Genomic DNA, 19,713 nt, shown 5'->3' with positions numbered 1-19,713 from the left:
TCACTGCTATTCTCTCTCTCTTTCACCCTGTTTTTTTTTTTTTTTTTTTTTTTTTTAGTTCCTCTCTGTCCCCTTGCACCTTGTTTCTATGTGACAGAGCTTTGCTATGTAACTCAGACTGGTCTCAAACTCCAGATCTCCCTTCCCTAGGCTTCTGAACGCTGGGATTAAGGAGTGCACCATTACACTTGGATTTTGTTTTCTCCATAGCACTTTATTAAGTTGTTACAGATCTTGTTTCTTGAGCCGATTGTTTCCTCTCTTCCCCTTACTAGAATCAGCTCCACGAGGAACAGGCATTGCTATCCGTCTTCTCCACTGTTATGTCTTCAGCTCCCAGAACAGAATCCAGTACCTAGCAGACACTCAATAAGTATTTGTTCAATGAGTTGACATAATAAAGGCATATCATTTATGGAAGAATAAAACCTGTTACAAAGTCTACATATATGCAAGAAAGTAGTGGTTCAAATATAAAACAAAATAAAATATGGTTATAAGCAACTAATGGAATATAAGACAGGTCTTGATGCTAGAAAAAAATCTCCTTTAAGAGGCCCAAGGTTTATGACATTGGACTTGCAAAGGAGGAAGTGTATTCTTGGCTCACTACTTAACTGGATTTTGGAAAAAATATTTACATAGTCAAGACAATGTAAATACTGTTTATTGGTTTTTAGGTTTAAGAGCTACCCTGGAAAGACAAAGAGAGGAAGATCTCGTTAATACTGCAGAACAGAACATAAATGTCAATAATATGTATAACGTCAAAGGAAAGATCACAGAGATAATGTAGGACATTGACGGGCAATGTGCTGCTAATATCTTTGTTTTTCAAAGCAGGCAGTTAGGAATAATGCTGGCTTTGTAAAGTGGTAGTTGTAGGTTCTCCTCCAAGATCCATGACTTCACTAGGCCCTGGTAGTTGGCTAGGTTTCCAGTACCAGGTATGATTTCCCCAGAGAGATGTTGGTTACTGCCAACGGCATTCAGCTCCTATTGCACCCTCATGGTTACAGTGCCATGGCAGCTGTTGTTGTGGCCATCATGGCTGTGCAGTACTACTGGTGGCCTCCCTCCCTTTGATGCCGCCATTGTACCTTCTGGTACTTATACTTGCAGATAAGCATAGTTCTCACCCCTCCTCAAGGAAACCTTGCAACAGAGAGAAAGACCATTACAGAAAATCACAACCAATCTAACTGCAGAGATGTGCAGTCCCAACTGACACACCTACAACTCATCTCCTCCACCTAAGGCTCAAGGCTCATTGTAGAAGAGGGAACAGAAAGATTGTAGGAACCAGAGAAACAGGAAGTTCCCTGTGAGATTTTGTCTCCTAGAAATGTCAGAGAAGCTAGACCCATAAAGTCTCTCAACACCATGGCTGCCTAAACATGATCTGAACAAGGAAGATCCCAATAGACATACTAACATAGAAGGTGGAAAGGTCGTGAGACCTTTACCCTAGTCAAAGAAGTTCAGGCAATTAAGGAATGCTGAGAGTGGGAGAACTAGTCCTGACCAAGGAAGAACACACTGATTATTCCATACCAATGGTCATCTCTGAAAACACAGAAATACGACTCAGCAGGTTATATTTATATATTTAGGGATGTATATATGTAACACACATATACATTTATAGAAAAACTGTAACCCCAATTTTTAAAAAGAGGCAATGCATTTGATAGGAAAATGAGGGAGGGGTACATGGGAGGGATTGGAGGGAGGAAAGGGGGGAAGGATGTAATAATAATCTCAAAAAATAAAAAAAATTAAAAATAGAAAGCAAGCAGTTGAAATCCTTGTAAAAGAATTGACAAAATATTAAATGGAGGCCTACATATCTTTTCAGGCTACAAATTAAGCAATAACAAAAAAGGATTGATGCTAGCCTTTGCAGGGGAGCAGAGAGAAAAGCAAGGACGCTCTGGCCATGAAGAGCATCTTCACTGCCATCTTGGGGAGTTATTTAATGGGATATTGTCTCAATTTTATGAACTAAGAAGTAGCATTATCAAGAGCTGTAGAGACCCCATGGTGGATGGGCAAAGTGGCTTCGAGAACAAAGTTTTCTAGGAAAACAGATCCATCTGGAGATGATCATTTTATTAGTCAAATTAAGCTTGTCTCAGAAAGACATACATGTTTTCTCTTCTTTGTGGTTCTTAGACTATATATGGATACATACAATCACGTCAACGAAAGCAGAAGTCAGAGTGCCTGGGAGAACGAAGAAGGCTAAGGGGAAGAGGGATGAGAAAAGGGGGAAGCCGGGTAGCGTCCGCGCACGCCTTGAATCCCAGCACTCGGGAGGCAGAGGCAGGTGGATCTCTGTGAGTTCGAGGCCAGCCTGGGCTACAGAGTGAGTTCCAGGAAAGGCGAAAAGCTACACAGAGAAACCCTGTCTCGAAAAACCAAAAAAGAAAAAGAAAAGGGGGAGGGGGAAATATGGGCAGCAATGCAATATCTACTTGCATGAAAACTGAAAAAACATTTCAAAAGGTGGCTTCAGAAGTATAGGATGGAGATGTGGAGGGTTGAGGTATGGGACCATTTTTTCTTTTTCTTTCTTTCTTTCTTTCTTTCTTTCTTTCTTTCTTTCTTTCTTTCTTTCTTTCTTTCTTTCTTTCTTTCTTTCTTTCTTTTTTCCCCCGAGACCGGTTTTCTCTGTGTAGCTTTGCGCCTTTCCTGGAACTCACTCTGTAGCCCAGGCTGGCCTGGAACTCACAGAGATCCTCCTGCCTCTGCCTCCTGAGTGCTGGGATTTAAGGCGTGCGCCACCACCACCAGGCACATGGGACCATTTTTATAATATTCTTTTGTTTGAGTTGTTTGTTATCACATACACTTCAGAATTTAATAAAAAATATTAAAAACATTATGCTGACCTCACAAACAAAATAAAATGCTTTCTCCCATGAATCAGGGTCTTACACTGTAGGTCTTGGCTGGCCTGGAACTCACTATGTGAACCAGGCTGGCCTGGAATGTGCGGCAATCATCCTGCCTCTGCCTCCCAAGCATGGTCATTACTGGTTTCCACCAGCAAATCTGGCTCAAAATGTATATGTCTTGACCCTTTCTAAATGGAAATATCCAGTTAGACTTGCCTCCACAGATGAAAATCATACTGTAACGTCCTTAATATACTTAGGAAGGGTGCTGGTGTTTTATTTTGTTTTCTATTGCTATAGCAAAGTGCCTGCGGCTGCATGTTCAAAGTCCAAGATTACTTGGTCCCATCTCCTGCAGCCTTGCCTGAATTTCATCATGGTGGAGGCACAAACAAGGAGAGGTCCAATGGTGAGGTGTGAGTCTTTTACTAACAATTCACAACTATAGAAACTCACCTGAGTCCCAAGAGAATGACATCAATCTCTCTCAACAGGGATTAGCCCAGGGACCTCGTCGCTCTTCCCTGGCCCCATCTCTGAAAGATTCCACCAATTCAAATCAGTCCACAGAGTCTCAAGCTTTCAGCACATGAACCCTTGGGAGAGAAACAATATCCAAACCAAACCATAGTCCTTGGAAATCTTATGGGTCTTAACACCTCACAGGCAATGTAGTATTGTGGTTAAAACGCTGGTATTTGACATCCATTGAGCTAGGCTCAAATCCCATCTGTGCTGTATACCTACTAGACGAAAGCTTGCCTCCGGTAAGTTACCTTTCTTATCCCCCAGTGTCTTCCATCCTATGAGGCTGGTGCTCCCACTGTAGAAACGTAAGCCTTTCTGCTTTCGTAAGGTTTACTGGGGAGTAGGGAAACAGCTCCCTGTAGCCAGAAGAGGACTTGAAAATGAGTTGTTCAAACCTAAGCCTTTGATGAGCAAGGGCCACCTTTGTGATGGTGCCTGGTAGACAGTTAGTCCCCATTTTCGTTTCAGTGGCCCAATTCTTTCTCACAGGTTTGTTTTTAGGAGGCTTCTTTGCACAAAGAACGTGGGAGAAGTGGTATTAGTCCAGAAGTAGGTATCAGGATTTCATATATATGGGGAACCTGCCTTTTCTTTAACAAAAGGTAGTCTCCCCCCCCCCCCCCGGCCCTCTCTCTCTCTGTCTCCCCTTTTGAACAGATAGCCCTCAGAGTCTGGAGTAACACAGAGTGAGTTAAATTGCCTTACAACAGGGTTCTACCAGTAGATCAAATGAAAAAACAGCCGGTGTGGTGCCACCTTTAATCCCAGCACTCCAGTAGATACAGGCAGAGGTGTCTGTGAGTTCAAGACCAGCCTGGTCTACTTAGTGAGTTCCAGGAAAGCCAGAGCTACATAGTGAAACCTTATCAGGAGGTGGGGAAGAGAGAGAGGGAGAGGGAGAGGGAGAAACATTGAAGTGGAAAGGAGGAAGCTGCAAATAAGGGTAGAAGAGGCCCACCAAGCATGGCGCACAGGGCTTTTCCCGGTACTGAGAAAGGCTGTGGGGTTTGACGAATGAGAAAGTCTGATCGCCAACTCATAATTTGCTGTGCTGTGCAGCTCGGGTGTCAAAAGGAATGACAAGTAGCCCTGGAAGGAATTTTTGCCACTCTTTCCCAGCACTGTCTCTGACTTTTTCAAAATCCTCAGCATTGGTTCTCTGTAGTCCAGGGGAAGAGAAGTTGGCTAGGCAGGATTGGTGGGTGGTAGGGCTCTCCTGCACTCTGTCTTTCAGTTTCAGGGGCTGGAATCTCAGTGTTCCTACGTAAGACAGTTTCATCCAGTTCTTCTACGCTAAACAACATTTAGTCAGGCTTCTATATTTCCTTAATTGCAATGTCTAACAGAAACTCAGCTTTTCATGTTTCCCCCAAGTTGGTATGTGGGACCTATGTAATCTCTTTTCTTTTAAAACACTTTTATTACACATGTGTGTGTGTGTGTATGTGTGTGTGTGTGTGTGTGTTGTGGTGTGTGTGTGAAAGTGAGTGTGTATGTATGTGAGTGGTGTGTGTGTGTGTGTGTGTGTGTGTGTTGTGGTGTGTGTGTGAAAGTGAGTGTGTATGTATGTGAGTGGTGTATGTGTGTGTGTGTGTGTGTGTGTGTGCGCGCAGGCACCATGGTGCATATGTAGAAGTCAGAAGACAACCTTCTGGAGTCCATTCTCTCCACCACGTGGGACCCTGGGACCAAACTCAGGTCATCATGTTCTAGGGCAAGAACATGCGCCTGCTGACCATAATCTCAGGTATTTTTCTGATGGTTTATGGTTATCGGAAACAGGCCTTGGGCATAATGACTGAGGCTCTTCAGATTTTGTAGATTAATGCTGATGATCAAAAGATTCTACAGTACATAAGAAGAAAATGGAAGGAAATTTCTCTAGTCAAAGGGCAAAGACTCTGAACTAATTGTTTTTTTCTCTTCTTTTCACATAAGGTTGCCGCCCCTTCTCTGGTCTCCAGGTCCCAAGATAAGGATATTTATGACATTGTGCTAGGAAGGCAGTAAAAGTGCGGAAGGGCATTACCTTTCTGATGAACTTGGACTGAGATTTAGCTTACTTCACTGAATTCGATAATATTCAAGGTTCTAATTCTGTTCCTCCTGAGACCACGAGTGAAACAATGTGGGACTCTAAATGTTGGAAACTGTAAGAGAGGGTAGACAGAGACCAAGGGAAGCGGTTGCAGGAGAAGAGGTTTCCAGGCACGAGGAAGTGCCAGCTGATAGTGAAGCGCTCTGTTTAACCGGAATATAGGCAACTACATATACTTTTCAAAAGAAAAAAAAAAAACAGCAAAAAAAAAAAAAAAAAAAAAGGCTGGCAAATAGGGATAGATGGCAAACTCGGGTCTTTCTTGAAAATCTACTCACTGTCACGAATACAACGTATGACATTCAGAACCACCAGGAAACTGTTGCATGGCAGAGACTCCGAAATAACAACGGCTAAACGAGACACACACTTATTCATCTCATTAAAAGAAAGCCAGACGTAGGCAGTCCATTCCACCAAGCTGTCAGGAATCAGGTTCTTTTCATTTACTGTGATGGTGTCCTAAAGTATAACTGTAGTCTTCTCGGCCTTTATCCAGGGCAGAGCTTATGTATCCTAGAAAAGAGATGTTTTATGACTAGAGAAAACGAAGAGAGTGGATATGAGGTTAAGTAATTAGCAATGGACTCTGCAAATGTGTGCACTGAAGATATTCCTTCCAAGCTCACCAGAGATTTACCTGCAAACATGCCCAAACTTTTTTCTGTGCTTCGCTTTTCTAGACTTCAGCAATATTTAACATCACAAATGCATTTATTCCTCCCCCTCCTTCTCTTTCTTCTTCTCCCCCTCTGCTCTCCTCCCCTATGTATCCCAGGTTAGTTAATCCTGCTGTCCTTGGCCCCTAAATGCTGGAATTATCATTGTATGCCCAGCTATAAAAAAATCAGCACTATGTGTATTTTTTTTAAACCAGTGAAAGAGCTCAAACCCAGGGCTCATACATGCTAGACGTGTGCTCTAACACTTAAACTGGATCCCCAGCCCAACCTCTCTCTATCTTGTAGAACTGGTTCTCAACCTTCCTAATGCTGCGACCCTTTAATATAGTTCTTCATGTTGTGACTCTTCCAATCATAAAATTATTTTCATTGCTACTTCATAACTAATTTTGCTACTGTTATGAATCGTAATATAAATATCTGATATGCAGGACATCTGATATGCAATCCCTGTGAAAGGATCGTTCAACCCTTTCGACCTACAGGTTGAGAACTACTTCTTAAAAATTCTTTTCAAGCCGGGCGGTGGTGGTGCACGCCTTTAATCCCAGCACTCGGGAGGCAGAGCCAGGCGGATCTCTGTGAGTTCGAGGCCAGCCTGGACTACCAAGTGAGTTCCAGGAAAGGCGCAAAGCTACACAGAGAAACCCTGCCTCGAAAAAAAAAAAAATTCTTTTCAAATCCTGTCTTTCTGGTCTCTAGGGCTCATTTCTAGGTCCAGTATCTTCTAACCTGATGAATTCCTTCCTCTGGGTGTACTTTCCTGTGAATTAAAGACTCATTTATATAATGACAGTTTCTAGACTGACAGCCTTTACTTAGGCCTTTTTCTTGAGTTTCCGATGTGCTTATTCAATTGCCAATACAGCATTTCCACTTGGATGTACCACAGGTGCCTCAAAATCAACATTCATTTCCTCTTAAATCCATTCTTCAATGTCTCAGTGAAAGGGTCACCATCCACACTCTCTATCAAATAAAGATCCAAGATTTGAATATGTTCCTCCTTCCAATCCATCGCTACAAAATCCAATTACTCAAGTCCTAATGTGCACCCCACCCCACCCCCACCCATCTCCTTACTAATCTTTCATGCTAACACTCTAGGACAAACCACAAGCACTGCTCACTTGGATGGCCACCAAGGTCATAGCTATGCTCTCTATTTCCAAGAAGACACTTAATCTCCACACAACACCTAAGACCTTCTTACTAAAACACACACCTACAACATCCATGCTGTCTTCCGCTGTAGGGCTCTTTAACAGACCTTCAGTACACTCAGGTTTGGGTACTTTATTATCTTGATATCGAAGATTTGTCATAACTTGGAAGGGAGAGGAATTTGGGGTGCCAAAATTGGAAGAAAAGTGAGAGACTAGTCTAACGTGATCAGCAGAGACAGCCTAGGAGGTAAGAAAGTGGCAGTGTGACATTACAAACTTTGGGGAAGTAACCGTTCGCACGAGGTGAAACAGGAGTACGGAAACCTGCCTTGATGATGTGTGAAATGTATGTGAGTCAAATGTCTGTAGAGCATAGGGATTCGTCATACTTCCTTTCTTTAGTAAAGGGAAAGGTGACCTCATGAAGCAGACCAGCGACCATTTGTGAATAAGAAAGATCTTGAATTTTATATCTATAACTGTTGTGTAGTACATTATAGTTTCTAATAAACTTTTCTGGGTCTGCATTTATATGCTCTATTGCTAATAATGGTTTTGTCTACTTCTCTTTGTTTTTATATTTTATCTTGTTCTCTTGAAGAGACCCAATTCTTTATGTGAATTTATTAGGTAACAGAAGTGCCCTCTCAAATTAGTGAGAAACCTTAATGAGGGCGAGTATGTAAATGCCATAATAAAACTCATTACTTTGTACAATTAACTTATGCTGAAAATGGAAGTCTTTTTTCGAACGATTTGAGTCAGCAAAACATTATAAAGCAACGAAAGAGTCCAATATAGACACCAGGATGTTCCTTGTAGCATTGTTTGTAATAGTGCGGAAAAGGGGGAAACAATCCAAAAGTACATGCAAGCTGAACCAAGCAAATAAATTATAGGACATTTATACATGAAAACATTATGCGCTACTAAGAAAAATACACACTAAGGAAGAGAAGTTTGAATATATAACTGAAAAAAGCAGTTATAAGAACAGTAGGTATAGTATGTAGCCTGTGTGGAGAGAAAACACAAATAATCAGACTATGAATAGAAAAAAATGTCTATCAAAATGCTAATCATGACTATTTCTGGGGAATGAGATTAAAGGTAGACTTTCATTATGTTACATATTTCTGCATTTTTCTGATTTTCATACAACACATTACCTTTGTAGTAAGAAAAAATAACGATATAAAATAAATAAATTCAATGAATGAATCGTTTTCGTGGGGCAGTTTGGCTTGGAAGGGCTTCAGACTGAGCCTGGTACAGTGGCATAAACATGGGCTTTGGCGTCAGACAGCATTGAGCAGGGCCCCATTGCCCCACCCCCGAGGAAGGGGGGCGGGGGTAGGGGGCTGCGGAAAGGGGCTGGGCTGGGCTGGGCTGGGCTGTCTGCAGCACTAGTCCAGGAGGCTGAGACTTCAAGAGGGACTGAGAGCAGGCACACGCATCCCAGACTCGCTAGAGGACAAGGTGAGAGGACAAGACTGGGCTTTCCTGGCGACCAGACACTGGTTCTAACCTCCTGAAATCTACAGCTGGGCAGGTGGACAATTCTTATTTCACTACTGTAGCTGGAGAAGAGGTGCTGCTTTTAATGTGGTGTGGGAAAGAGAACGACCAAGAAAGTAGTAGGCTCTATATGGACTGGACAGCAGAGACTGGTGGAGGTGGAGGCGAGAAAAGGGGGAAACTGTGCATGTTGGGAGGAGAACGAGGAATACGGGGGAATGTGAAGGGGAAGACGAGATCCAGAGAGGAGAATAGGGGTTTGCAGAGAAGGGTTAAGGAACATTGGGGTGTGTGTGCATAGGTAATACAGAGGAGGATGTAAGGAATGGGAAGAGATTTTGTAGAGTAAATAGGAAATGCGATGGGAAATAGGGAGTCCGGAGTCAGGCACAGGGAATAAGGAGGTTGGGGGGAGGATAAGGAGTGATGAGGGGGGGAAGGGCAGACGGGCTGGGACGGAGGCCCCCTAGGGAGGCGGAAAGGGGCGGGACCACTTCCGGCCTTTAGTGGGGAGGGCAGTATCTGAGTTTCGGAGGGGCTTGGAGAGAGTGGACACACTCGGGAATTGTAGGAGGACGAGGTGAGCCGTGGGCCCCAGCTTTGGATGAGAGCCTGCTAGGGGTCGGCCCCACCCTCTGGGATCTGGAGAAAACCTGCCTCAAGAGCCAAATCTTACCGAATCCATCCAGTTAGGAAGGGAGGGGACTGGACCCCGTTTAGCTGGGCCCAAGATGGAATCAATAGTTTAGTCCTGAGTTGAGGAGGGGGTGTTACAGGGAAGGAGCCAAACCCAATTTGGGTTTTACCGTTTGGAGGGGGGCGTGTTAGGATAAAGGGCGGGACCTGGAGGCTCTGTGAAATTGATAGGGTGGATGTGAGTAGGGGAGGGGCTAGGACCACCAGACACTGCGACAATTTGGAAGGAAGGCTAGTTGAGGAGGGGGCGGGGCCGAACAGCATTGCGGACCTAGAAAGGGGCGTGTGAAGGGGCTGGGTGCTGGACTGAGACCGTGGCCACTGCGCATGCGCTTTATGTATAGCGAGAAAGGGGCGTGTTGAGAAGGGCTAGCACGGAGACAGGGCCAGCTGCTGAATGCGCATGTGCACGGTGAACTTCAAAGAACGGGTTTGTATTGGGAAAGCAGGCGGGGTTGAAAGGGCGCTGCAGCAGACGCGCATGCGCATTCCAGGCCTGCGGCTGGGGGGGGGGGGTGCGCTGGGAAAAGGGGGCGGGGTCCTCAGAGCTGCCGCGCTGGCACATCTTCCTGGAGGAGGGGAGGGTGCGGCTGCAGAGAACTGAGACCTAGAGACAGAATTTCTGTATCTGAGAACCTACTGGTTGGGGCTCGGGGAGGGGCTGGGCATTGGGGCCCTGGAGAAGGTGAGGATCAGCTTCTAGGCAGAACGAGGGATACGACGTTCAGCAGGCTCTCCACTTGACCCAGGCCTTCTCTTCAGACTCAGCTTTGAACTTGAGACATGTCTGAAACAAGCGAGAGTGGTGCAGGTCCAGCTAGCTTTCAGGTAAGACCGATTTGGGGCCCCTCTTTCTTTATGCTTTGCCTTTCCAGCCCATTCTGCTATTCCAAATCCTTGGAGCTTCCATCCTTGTCATTCTCCACCCACTTCTTTGCCAGGGTGCATCCCCTCTCCCCAGTGGATGGGAGACCAGGAGGCCAGGAGGAAGGGAGAGAGGGTGGGCGGGCCCTTGTTCTGTCATTACTTTTTACTAAAGGGAATGGGAGGCCTTTTTAGGATGAGATGGTCAGAGCACACTGCAGGTAGGAGTCTTTACAGGTCAGAGAAGTGTTGCCTCGGAATTTGGGGGGATCATTTGCATAGTTGAGGCTGGGGAGAAGGTCAGTGAAGTTCCCTGTTTCCCCTTGCAGGGCAAAGCTTCAGAAAAGGACAGCGGTTCCACCATGCAGGACCTGTTGACCGTGACCCAGAACTTGGAGGTCTCAGAGACACCAAAGGCTGAAAAGGCACCAGAGGTCTCAGAGGCTGCAAAGGTCCCCAAAGCCTCTGGAAACCCGAAGGCTCCAGAGGTCTCAAAGGCTCCAGAGGATCCTGAGGCAGCTGACACCAAGGCCTCACCTACCACACAGCCGACTGACACCCAGGTTCTAGCAGCTGAAACCAAGAGCCCAGCAGCTGACACCAAAACGCAGAAGGCTGCTGACCTGCAGGCCGTGACAGTGCCTGCAACCCAGACCAAAAAGGTCAGCTCTGTTCCTGATCCGAAGGTCAATACAAAGGCCCCTGAGACTGAGGCTGCTGCCTCTCAGGCTGGAGCAGATGAACCAGAGCCTGAGGGTGCAGCTGCCAAGGTCCAGGAGAATCAGGATACTCGGCCCAAGGTCAAAGCCAAGAATACCCAAAAGGTAAGGCCTCTGCCTTAACCGCCCTTGCTTCTCCACAGTCATCGTGTCCATTTGGTTCATTTGTTCTGCAACCATTAAAAGGATTCCTGTCCTCATGAAAGACACAGGGAACAACAAGAGGAATGTATTATAGTTCTTATATCCATAGAGCTCAGAGGCTGGTGGGGAGCTGAGACGGGAATACACATAGCTGCAATCTGACTGTGATCAGTTTATATTTACACAGTAGCTGTCCACTTTAGGCCTTGAGTAGGGCATATGCACATGCGTAGTCTCATATCTGAACGTACCTCCTATGGTTTCATTCTCTAGAGAAAGAAACTGATGTCCAGAGACAGGACTAGTGCAGGGTGGTATAAGCAGAGTCAGTGGTGGACATAGGAAGAAGAAAAGCCTCGCGCCTTATTTTTGAGTTGTTCCTGATCCACTCAAGGAGGAAATTCCCAACTGGTACTCAGTGATAAGCCCATGACTCAGGATGGCAGACTATTACTACAAGGCAGGCTTAGGGGGTACCTCCCACAAGAGAGTGAGTTAGGAGAAAGAACTACCTGCTTCACTTGCTGGTGCTGACCCTCCTCTGTTGATGCAGGTCAAACACCCGGACGGGGAAGAGGATGGTAACAGTGATCAGAGCCAGGCTTCGGAAACCACAGGTGGTCGGAGGGTCTCAAAGGCCCTAATGGCCTCCATGGCCCGCAGAGCTTCAAGGGGACCCATAGCCTTTTGGGCCCGCAGGGCATCAAGGACTCGGTTGGCTGCTTGGGCTCGGAGAGCTTTGCTTTCTCTGAGGTCACCCAGAGCTCGGAGAGGCAAGGCCCGAAGAAGAGCTGCCAAGCTGCAGTCATCCCAAGAACCTGAGGCACCCCCACCTAGAGATGTGGCCCTTTTACAAGGAAGGGTATGAACTCCATCCTCTGCATCCCACCTTTCCCATTGCCTTGTCCGACTTCTTCTCTGTTGTGCTTTGAAGTTTTCTGCAGATTTTTTCAGTCTTTTCACCATTTCCTTCTCCCCTAGGCAAATGACTTGGTGAAGTACCTGTTGGCTAAAGATCAGACAAAAATTCCCATCAGGCGCTCAGGTACAGTCCTACAAACCCTTCCCCTCTCTTGAGCTCTGTCTTCTCTCCAGTGTTCCGGGGACATCCGTCCCTCTCCTGTCCCTGTCTCTTCTCCCCAAGTTCTCCTAGTACTGGCATCTTTATTGATAAGCCCCAAACCTGACTATACCACCCATGGCACGGACAAGAAAGGGTCTGTAGGTTGGGCATGAGGGTCACCTGGTATCTCTACAGCACAGATGTTTACAACACTCTCCTTTTGCAGATATGCTGAAGGACATCATAAAAGAATATACTGATGTATACCCTGAAATCATAGAACGAGCAGGCTATTCCTTGGAGAAGGTGAAGGGGCAGCCCTGGGGGATGGGTGCACTGGGGAAACCTTAAACAGAAGAAAGGTATATGATCGCCCTCCTGGGGGGAAGCAGAGAGACCTAATACATTCCCATTACTGTGCTGATGAGCACACAGTGGCCTAGGGAGGGGCAGCCACTGATCACTCAGCAAGTCAGCGGTGGAAACACAGCTAGTACTGAAGCTATGTAGCTCAGTCCCGGCTTCTGCCTGTTGCTGGATACACCGTCTCATGTAATGCAGATGCACACCTCTCTGTCTCCCTAAATTTCCACTGATCACAAAGATGCTGTGGATGACTACCCTATGTTTGTTACATGTATAATACGCACTTAATGGTGTACTTTATATACAGTATTATATTAATTTCTCTCACACAAAAAAATCTTTAGCTGCTATAAGGAGCCACGAGATGCCTGGGAAGCTGCATTTTATGAATTTATAAGCTATTCTCATCCACAGGTATTTGGAATTCAACTGAAGGAAATCGACAAGAGTGACCACTTGTATATTCTTCTCAGTACCCTAGAGCCCACTGATGCAGGCATACTGGGAACGTAAGCTGGGAAAGTGCTAGGGTGGGAAGGGGCTTCTGCTTCCTCTGAGCAGCTCAGGAAAGATGGTCTAAATGCCCATGTCCCAGCTCCCACACATGACTGGATCCCTGTGAGCAACAGTGGTACCAGATTATGACAGAAGGGTTTCAGAGCCTGGAGTGACCATTCCTGCTGTCACGTTTGCTTTCTGACAGGCTCCCAGGAAATCAGCCTGTTGTTACTTGTCTCTTCTCCTGGGTGCCTGGCCTGGCTGTGGAAGGGTGGCTCTCAAAGGGACTTCTGGTGTGGATCATGATGCTTGAGAGCAGGGGTGTCACTGGGGTCCCATCTAGAACTTCTCGGGGCCGGGGGGCTTTAGGAGAGAAAGAAAAGACTCCCATTAACTGAGCGCCTGTGTGGTTGACAGGGATTCGTCCATGTCCTGCTAACCCAGGGTAGGGATAGTATGTGGGTTCCCATTTTACTGGAGACCTCGACTCAAGAATGAAAGCACCTTGCCTTGGGTCATAGATAGCAGGGACCACAGAGTAGGCCGAATTTTCTGTATCTGAGGAATCTAGGAGAGGCTGGCCTAATGAACTGTGTTGGATAGATGATGACTTATGATCATAAACTTTCTCTTTGTCCTGTTATCCTCTTAGGACCAAGGACTCACCTAAGCTGGGCCTCCTCATGGTGCTTCTTAGCATCATTTTCATGAATGGAAATCGGTCCAGTGAGGGTGAGTGGCTGGGCATGCAGTTGAATAGGTGGCTGTTGTCTGAATTCCAGATGCTCATTTTCTCTCCTTGCCTCCTCTTACAGCTGTCATCTGGGAGGTGCTGCGCAAGTTGGGGCTGCGTCCTGGGTATGATTGGGCTCTCTCAGCGCTTGCTGTCCGTGTTGTCTTTTGGCAAGCGAGGACGGTCCCAGGATCGCATCAACCTGGTGGTCTGGGGAGCGTGGGGTGGGGGTAGGGAATACTAAGCTGGGTAGTGGGTCCAGGGGTCTGACCTGTGTGGATGGGGAAGTGTCTCTCATCTCTGCTCACCTTCTCACCATCTCTTGAGCTTCCACAGAGCTTTCTCTGTACTGTACATCTATTTTCTCTTGTGGAAATGCCTATGCCAGCATCTGGGAGGTGTGACAGATTTGATTATATTTATTTGTTTATTCAGCTTTCTGTGTTCTCAGGATACATCACTCACTCTTTGGGGATGTGAAGAAGCTCATTACTGATGAGTTTGTGAAGCAGAAGTAAGTGCCTATGTCTGTTGCTGGTGTGTTCCATGCATTTTGTCTCTTTTGATAATGAATATGTTCTGTGCAGGTCTGGGCATGTGTGGTCTGAATGTGTGCATGTGTGTATGCTATTGGCAGGTTATTTCTGAGAGCAGTCACAGATTTCTGTTTCATATGTGGCTTCAGAACAGCTCTGTGAGGGAGACGGAAACAGTCTTAACGAATTAATGTCATTTGCTCAGAATAAAAGTTGTGTTTAGAGCATGGCTTTTTTTACTCTGCTAAGTAGTGCTTTGTAAAAATTAATTTCCATTAAAATGGCATCAAGTGGTACCCTTAGGCAACCCAGGACAGTGCTGGGTACTCTAGACTTGTGCATTTGATTTCATTTACATAATTGTGTACCATTCACGGGTGAGGGATATGATACCTAAGAGGGGATGCTTGAGCCTGGCCCACAGGTGATTAAAAACGGCTCGTTTGGGTTTGGAGTCCTAATCTGTTAACTTTGTAACTAGGAGTCTACCTTGTATCATTGGGTGTCAGAGAAGAATATACATGCTCTCACATAGAGAAACAGGTGTGTTTAGGAGCATGAGCACACACACACACACACACAAAGACACAAAGGGGGGAGTCTATAAAGAAAGGATTAGTCAATCAAGAACAGTTTTCTCTCTCTCTCTCTCTCTCTCTCTCTCTCTCTCTCTCTCTCTCTCTCTCTCTCCTCAGTCTCCAGACTGGCCTCAATCTTATGTAGCTAAGGATGACCGTTAACTCCTGATCATCCTGCTTCACCCTCCCGAGAGCTGGAATTAAAGGCATGTGCCACCATGCCTGGCCAGTCTTTTTTTTTTTTTTTAAATAATGGATCTTTCCAGAGCTTGGCCAGTCCTCCTTCCAAATCCTTGCAATGTGGTGTCCTCAGAGCAGGGACCCTGAAGAATGGCTTCTCTGTTTACAACACACCCAACAGGAATCTGGGCCCATTGTAACAAGGAGTACAACACTTTGTCCTCCTGTGAGCAAGTGCCCTACATGTTTCTCTCCAGTTCTTCCATGTGGTTTCAGGGCATAACCAATACGATAAGGTTCAATATTGGGGAAGGACTGAAGTATTTAGTTGAGAATGTGTGCATCTACAGGCTATCTAGTCCATTCATGAGTGGTTCACATTTGACCCTAGAAATAGACTTTGAATCTCTCTTTCATAGGTACTTGGACTACGCCAGAGTACCCAATAGCAATCCTCCTGAGTATGAGTTCTTCTGGGGCCTGCGCTCTTACTATGAAACCAGCAAGATGAAAGTTCTCAAGTTTGCTTGTAAGGTAATTGGAGAGCCATTTGTACTTGGAATATGAAGGTTATGGGGTGCCCTGGGATGGGGCATTCTATGTTCAGAGTGTCCAGATATTCATATCTGGACATTTTAAAGCTTCTGAGATATCAAACACTGTGACAAGCACTGTATCTAGATCATTTAATCCTTACAACTGGTATTGCACATAGGAAAACAGCCTCAGAGTAGTTGGCAGGTAATGTTGCCAAATCATAGAGCCTGTTAAGTGTCGATGAAGGGATGGACTGGTCAGCGCAGGATTACTTATAGTACTAACTGTATTGTTACATGACATGCAGTGTATAGTATGCTGCCTTGCAAACAGTGGATTTTAAATTCTCGGATTGTGAACTTTCTGAAGGTTATTATTTCCATTTCAGGTGCAAAAGAAGGATCCCAAGGAATGGGCAGCTCAGTACCGAGAGGCGATGGAAGCAGATTTGAAGGCTGCAGCTGAGGCTGCTGCTGAAGCCAAGGCGAGGGCTGAGATTAGAGCCCAGATGGGCATTGGCCTCGGCTCTGAGAATGCCGCTGGGCCCTGCAACTGGGACGAAGCTGATATTGGGCCCTGGGCGAAGGCCCGGATCCAGGCAGGAGCTGAAACTAAAGCCAAAGCCCAAGAAAGTGGTGGTGCCAGTGCCAGTGCCGGTGCCAGTGCCGGTGCCAGTGCCGGTGCCAGTACCGGTGCCAGTGTTGGTACTGGTGGCAGTGCCAGTGCCAGTGCTGGTGCCAGTGGTGGCTTCAGTACCAGCTCCAACCTGACTGCCACTCTCACATTTGGGCTCTTCGCTGGCCTTAGTGGAGCTGGGGCCAGTACCAGCAGCAGCTCTGGTGCCTGTGGTTTCTCCTACAAGTGAGATGCAGGTATCTGTCTTGGCGCCAGTGAAGTAGCTGGGGCTTATGGGGGTGGGATGGGGAGCCGAGTCCTGGGTTGGAGATAAGCATGAAGCATGTGGAAAGACTCTTCTGTGACTGTGTCCTGTTTGCTAGATACTGACTGATTTTCCTTTACTTGTGTTTGCAGATATTGCTAATAATCGCAGCATCTTCTTCTCAAGCCAGGGTGCGCTTTCAGAAATCTACTCAACGCAGCACTCTAGGCAGCCACTATCTATCAATTGAAGTCGACACTCTATATTAAATCTATTTGCCATTTCTGAGTTTATTGCCTTTTTTGGGGTAGATTGTCACATCCTAAAAACAACTGGCAAAGTTTCCAACTTGGTGGTTGGATTCCTGAGAATGAGAATTAGTACATCTCTCTGCAGTAGGTCAGGCATTTCTCCCCTCTAGAGTAGGTAGGGTTTCTGTGGGGTAGAAACATGGGGATTGTAGTCTCGGAAAACACTCTTTCAAAAAGAGGCCTGACTCTCCTTTTGAGAAATGTGAGTGGTTAGACCCAAATGAAAGAACATTTTCTCGGGGAAGAAGAGTGTAATATATTACAGTGGAGAGGGAAAAGTTGACCACTGATCCATGCATTCCAGTCCCTGAGGAGATGAGAGGCCTGGACTGCTGGAAAGCCTGGGAGAATGCAGTGTGCAGACAGGACTTAGGAGACATCAAGCAGTGGAAGTTTCTAATAGTGCATGGAGCTCATGATTAGGGCAGGGAAGGGCTGGAGACCTAACAGTATGAAAGGCAATCTGGGTACAGCAACCAAGAAAACGAGTATTGGTTTACTCCAAGGATTGGGTTTTTGACATTTGGGTTTACAATAAGAACACAGGACCAAGGGGAGTGAGCATGAATCTAGATCTTAGCTACTGTGTTCTGGTGCCTGACTTAAAACAGTGCTTACAAAGACTGACAGAAGAGACTAGACAATAGAACCTAGACAGATGTGGAGAAAGATTAGTAGATGAGGTAGATTAAGGACTGGTGTGTGTGGGGTCTGTGACTAGGAGTCTTAAGCCCAAGAATGGGGCACCAAGCTAAATTAATATCCTTGGTGGATGCTGTATGTCTGATGGTGTTCCAGGTGTCTGGGGGGTTTTAGTCACACAGTAGGGTAGTTGTATGTAAGGAGATGATGGCTTGAACGCCAGAATATTAGTTGATCTATCCATATGGGTGTCAAAGCACCTGTATAGAAGCAAGAATGGGGATGGAGGGGCCCACTATGAGCCAGGAAACCCAGAGTCCTCTCCTGAGATTAAAGGCGGTTTCTGCCGTTGCTCACTAAGGGACATAGCACAAAGGCTACCAGACATTGCCTTGAGTGTATGTGGGAAGTTTTGTCCTTTTCTTTGTGAGAAGACTTACCATCTCTAATTCCTGTGATAATAGGTTCCCCGTCACTGAGAAAGTCTTGTGGGTTATGAGGCCCTTGTAATGGCCACCTCTTCCACTCTATATGCAATTAAAGCAACATTTATTGCTTAGGAAAAATGATTGGGGGAAAAAAACAACAACCACAAAACAGCCAGACAGGCTGTTACCTCTTACCTATGGCCATCGATTCAGACCTACATGCACTCCCAGGGGGGTCTTCACTAGGAGCAGGTCTTTCTATTGGGGTGCAAGCCATGCTCTCCTCAGGAGGCTGGATGGTACCTATGCTATACAGTCAGTCAGCTTTGGCATTCTAGGAGTCAGTGGATACTATGTCAAAGGTTACCTCATTGCCAGGTGACGCTTACGTAAAAATGGGAACTAGGAGATAATGGAGGGTCCTGAAGAACTTGAGGACTGTAGGTCTAATAAAACTGGAGTTTAAGTGCTTGACAGAGTTAAGAGTGAATCGGTCATAAAGAACTCCGCCCTTGCAATGTGTCCTCCACAGGCCGCTGGGTTTCTGGAGTTCCCCACTTCTCAGGAAACCAAGTGTCAGGCCTTGAAGGCAGGTGGGACAGGGAGAAAAAAATCATCCCTGGCAAGTGGGGTTACAGCATGGCAGAGGGCGTGGCCGAGAAAATCACAGAAGACCTTGTTTCTGCCACCTTTTCAGCCTAGATGCCATTATTGTAACAAATGGACACTGCAGTTTCTAGGCCTTCCTTTATGATGTCATTGGCTAAACCCAAATAATTCTGCATTCTAGCATGTATCTTCTCCTTGGCTAGGAGTAGGAAGAGCCCTTTGAGCAATCTCACCTTCCAGAAAGCCTATAGATATTTTTTGTCTAAATTGTTCCCTTCCCTTGAAATTTGTTTTCCCTAAGTGGACTATAATAATGTGACACAGTTATGATTCATGCATAAAGAAAAGCATGGCCTGCAGTCCCAGCTACTTAGGAGGCTGGGGTAGGAGGATTGTAAGTTCCAGGGCTGTCTGGTTTACAGAGTGAGTTCACGGCCGGCCTGGGCAAATTACTGAGAACTTGTGTCAAGAGGTAAAAAGAGAGAAGAGAACATAGTTCAGTGGTAGAGTGCTTGCCTACCATCTACAAGGCCCTTGCTTCAATCCCCAGCATCACTTAAAAAAAATCCAACACAAGGTTAATAATGACTAGATAATGTGTTTTAAGCTAAAAGTTAAATGTGAAAGGCAACACATATAGGAATTACACACAGCAACTATTGTTGCCCTGGGGCAATTTGTACACTAGTTCATTGAACAAGCACTGAGTTGTATGAAGAAAGCTGTTGGTAAGTTAATAGGGCATAAATATTCCCACACAGCCTGTTCTGAGAGAGCTGTTCACTTACTACTCAAAATATCTACAGGCAAAGCAATTAGAACTGGGCCTGGTACATGATGTGTGCCTTTGAAGAATTTTATTCCAATATCGCTATCACAATCAGTTCTCCCTATTTTCTGGCCCTCTAGCATGACTCAGTTAACATTGATTAGGGCTTCTGACCAGGTTGCCATCTCTTTGTTTTGTGATAGTTTTTGAGACAGAGTTTTAAGTAGCCCAGGCTGGTCTCAAACACCCCTATGTAACTTAAACTGC

General features: G+C 45.8%; 1 protein-coding gene, 1 long non-coding RNA gene and 1 other non-coding gene across 3 annotated transcripts; 2 read left to right on the top strand and 1 right to left on the bottom strand.

Annotated features, from left to right (window-relative positions):
• Positions 1–234: 234 nt before the first annotated feature.
• LOC131899645 (uncharacterized) lies at positions 235–9,687 on the bottom strand. Its single transcript, XR_009376109.1, has 3 exons — positions 9,570–9,687; positions 3,357–3,496; positions 235–355 (listed from the first exon to the last, which is right to left on the bottom strand). It is a non-coding gene; the product is annotated as an uncharacterized LOC131899645 (long non-coding RNA).
• A 462-nt stretch (positions 9,688–10,149) lies between these two features.
• Maged2 (MAGE family member D2) lies at positions 10,150–16,975 on the top strand. The gene is made up of 12 exons (XM_059251141.1): positions 10,150–10,417; positions 10,783–11,277; positions 11,870–12,178; positions 12,298–12,361; positions 12,606–12,685; positions 13,160–13,254; positions 13,896–13,975; positions 14,059–14,101; positions 14,428–14,490; positions 15,690–15,804; positions 16,196–16,679; positions 16,840–16,975. The coding sequence occupies exons 1-11, from the start codon at positions 10,373–10,375 to the stop codon at positions 16,670–16,672; spliced, it is 1,866 nt and encodes a 621-aa protein (XP_059107124.1). The 5' UTR covers positions 10,150–10,372; the 3' UTR covers positions 16,673–16,679; positions 16,840–16,975.
• On the top strand, positions 15,391–15,517 carry LOC131900309 (small nucleolar RNA SNORA11). Its single transcript, XR_009376207.1, has one exon. It is a non-coding gene; the product is annotated as a small nucleolar RNA SNORA11 (small nucleolar RNA).
• Positions 16,976–19,713: the final 2,738 nt, after the last annotated feature.

Source organism: Peromyscus eremicus, chromosome X (genome assembly GCF_949786415.1).
Source record: "Peromyscus eremicus chromosome X, PerEre_H2_v1, whole genome shotgun sequence".
NCBI lineage: Eukaryota > Metazoa > Chordata > Mammalia > Rodentia > Cricetidae > Peromyscus > Peromyscus eremicus.
This window is presented reverse-complemented; position numbering and strand designations above follow the sequence as displayed.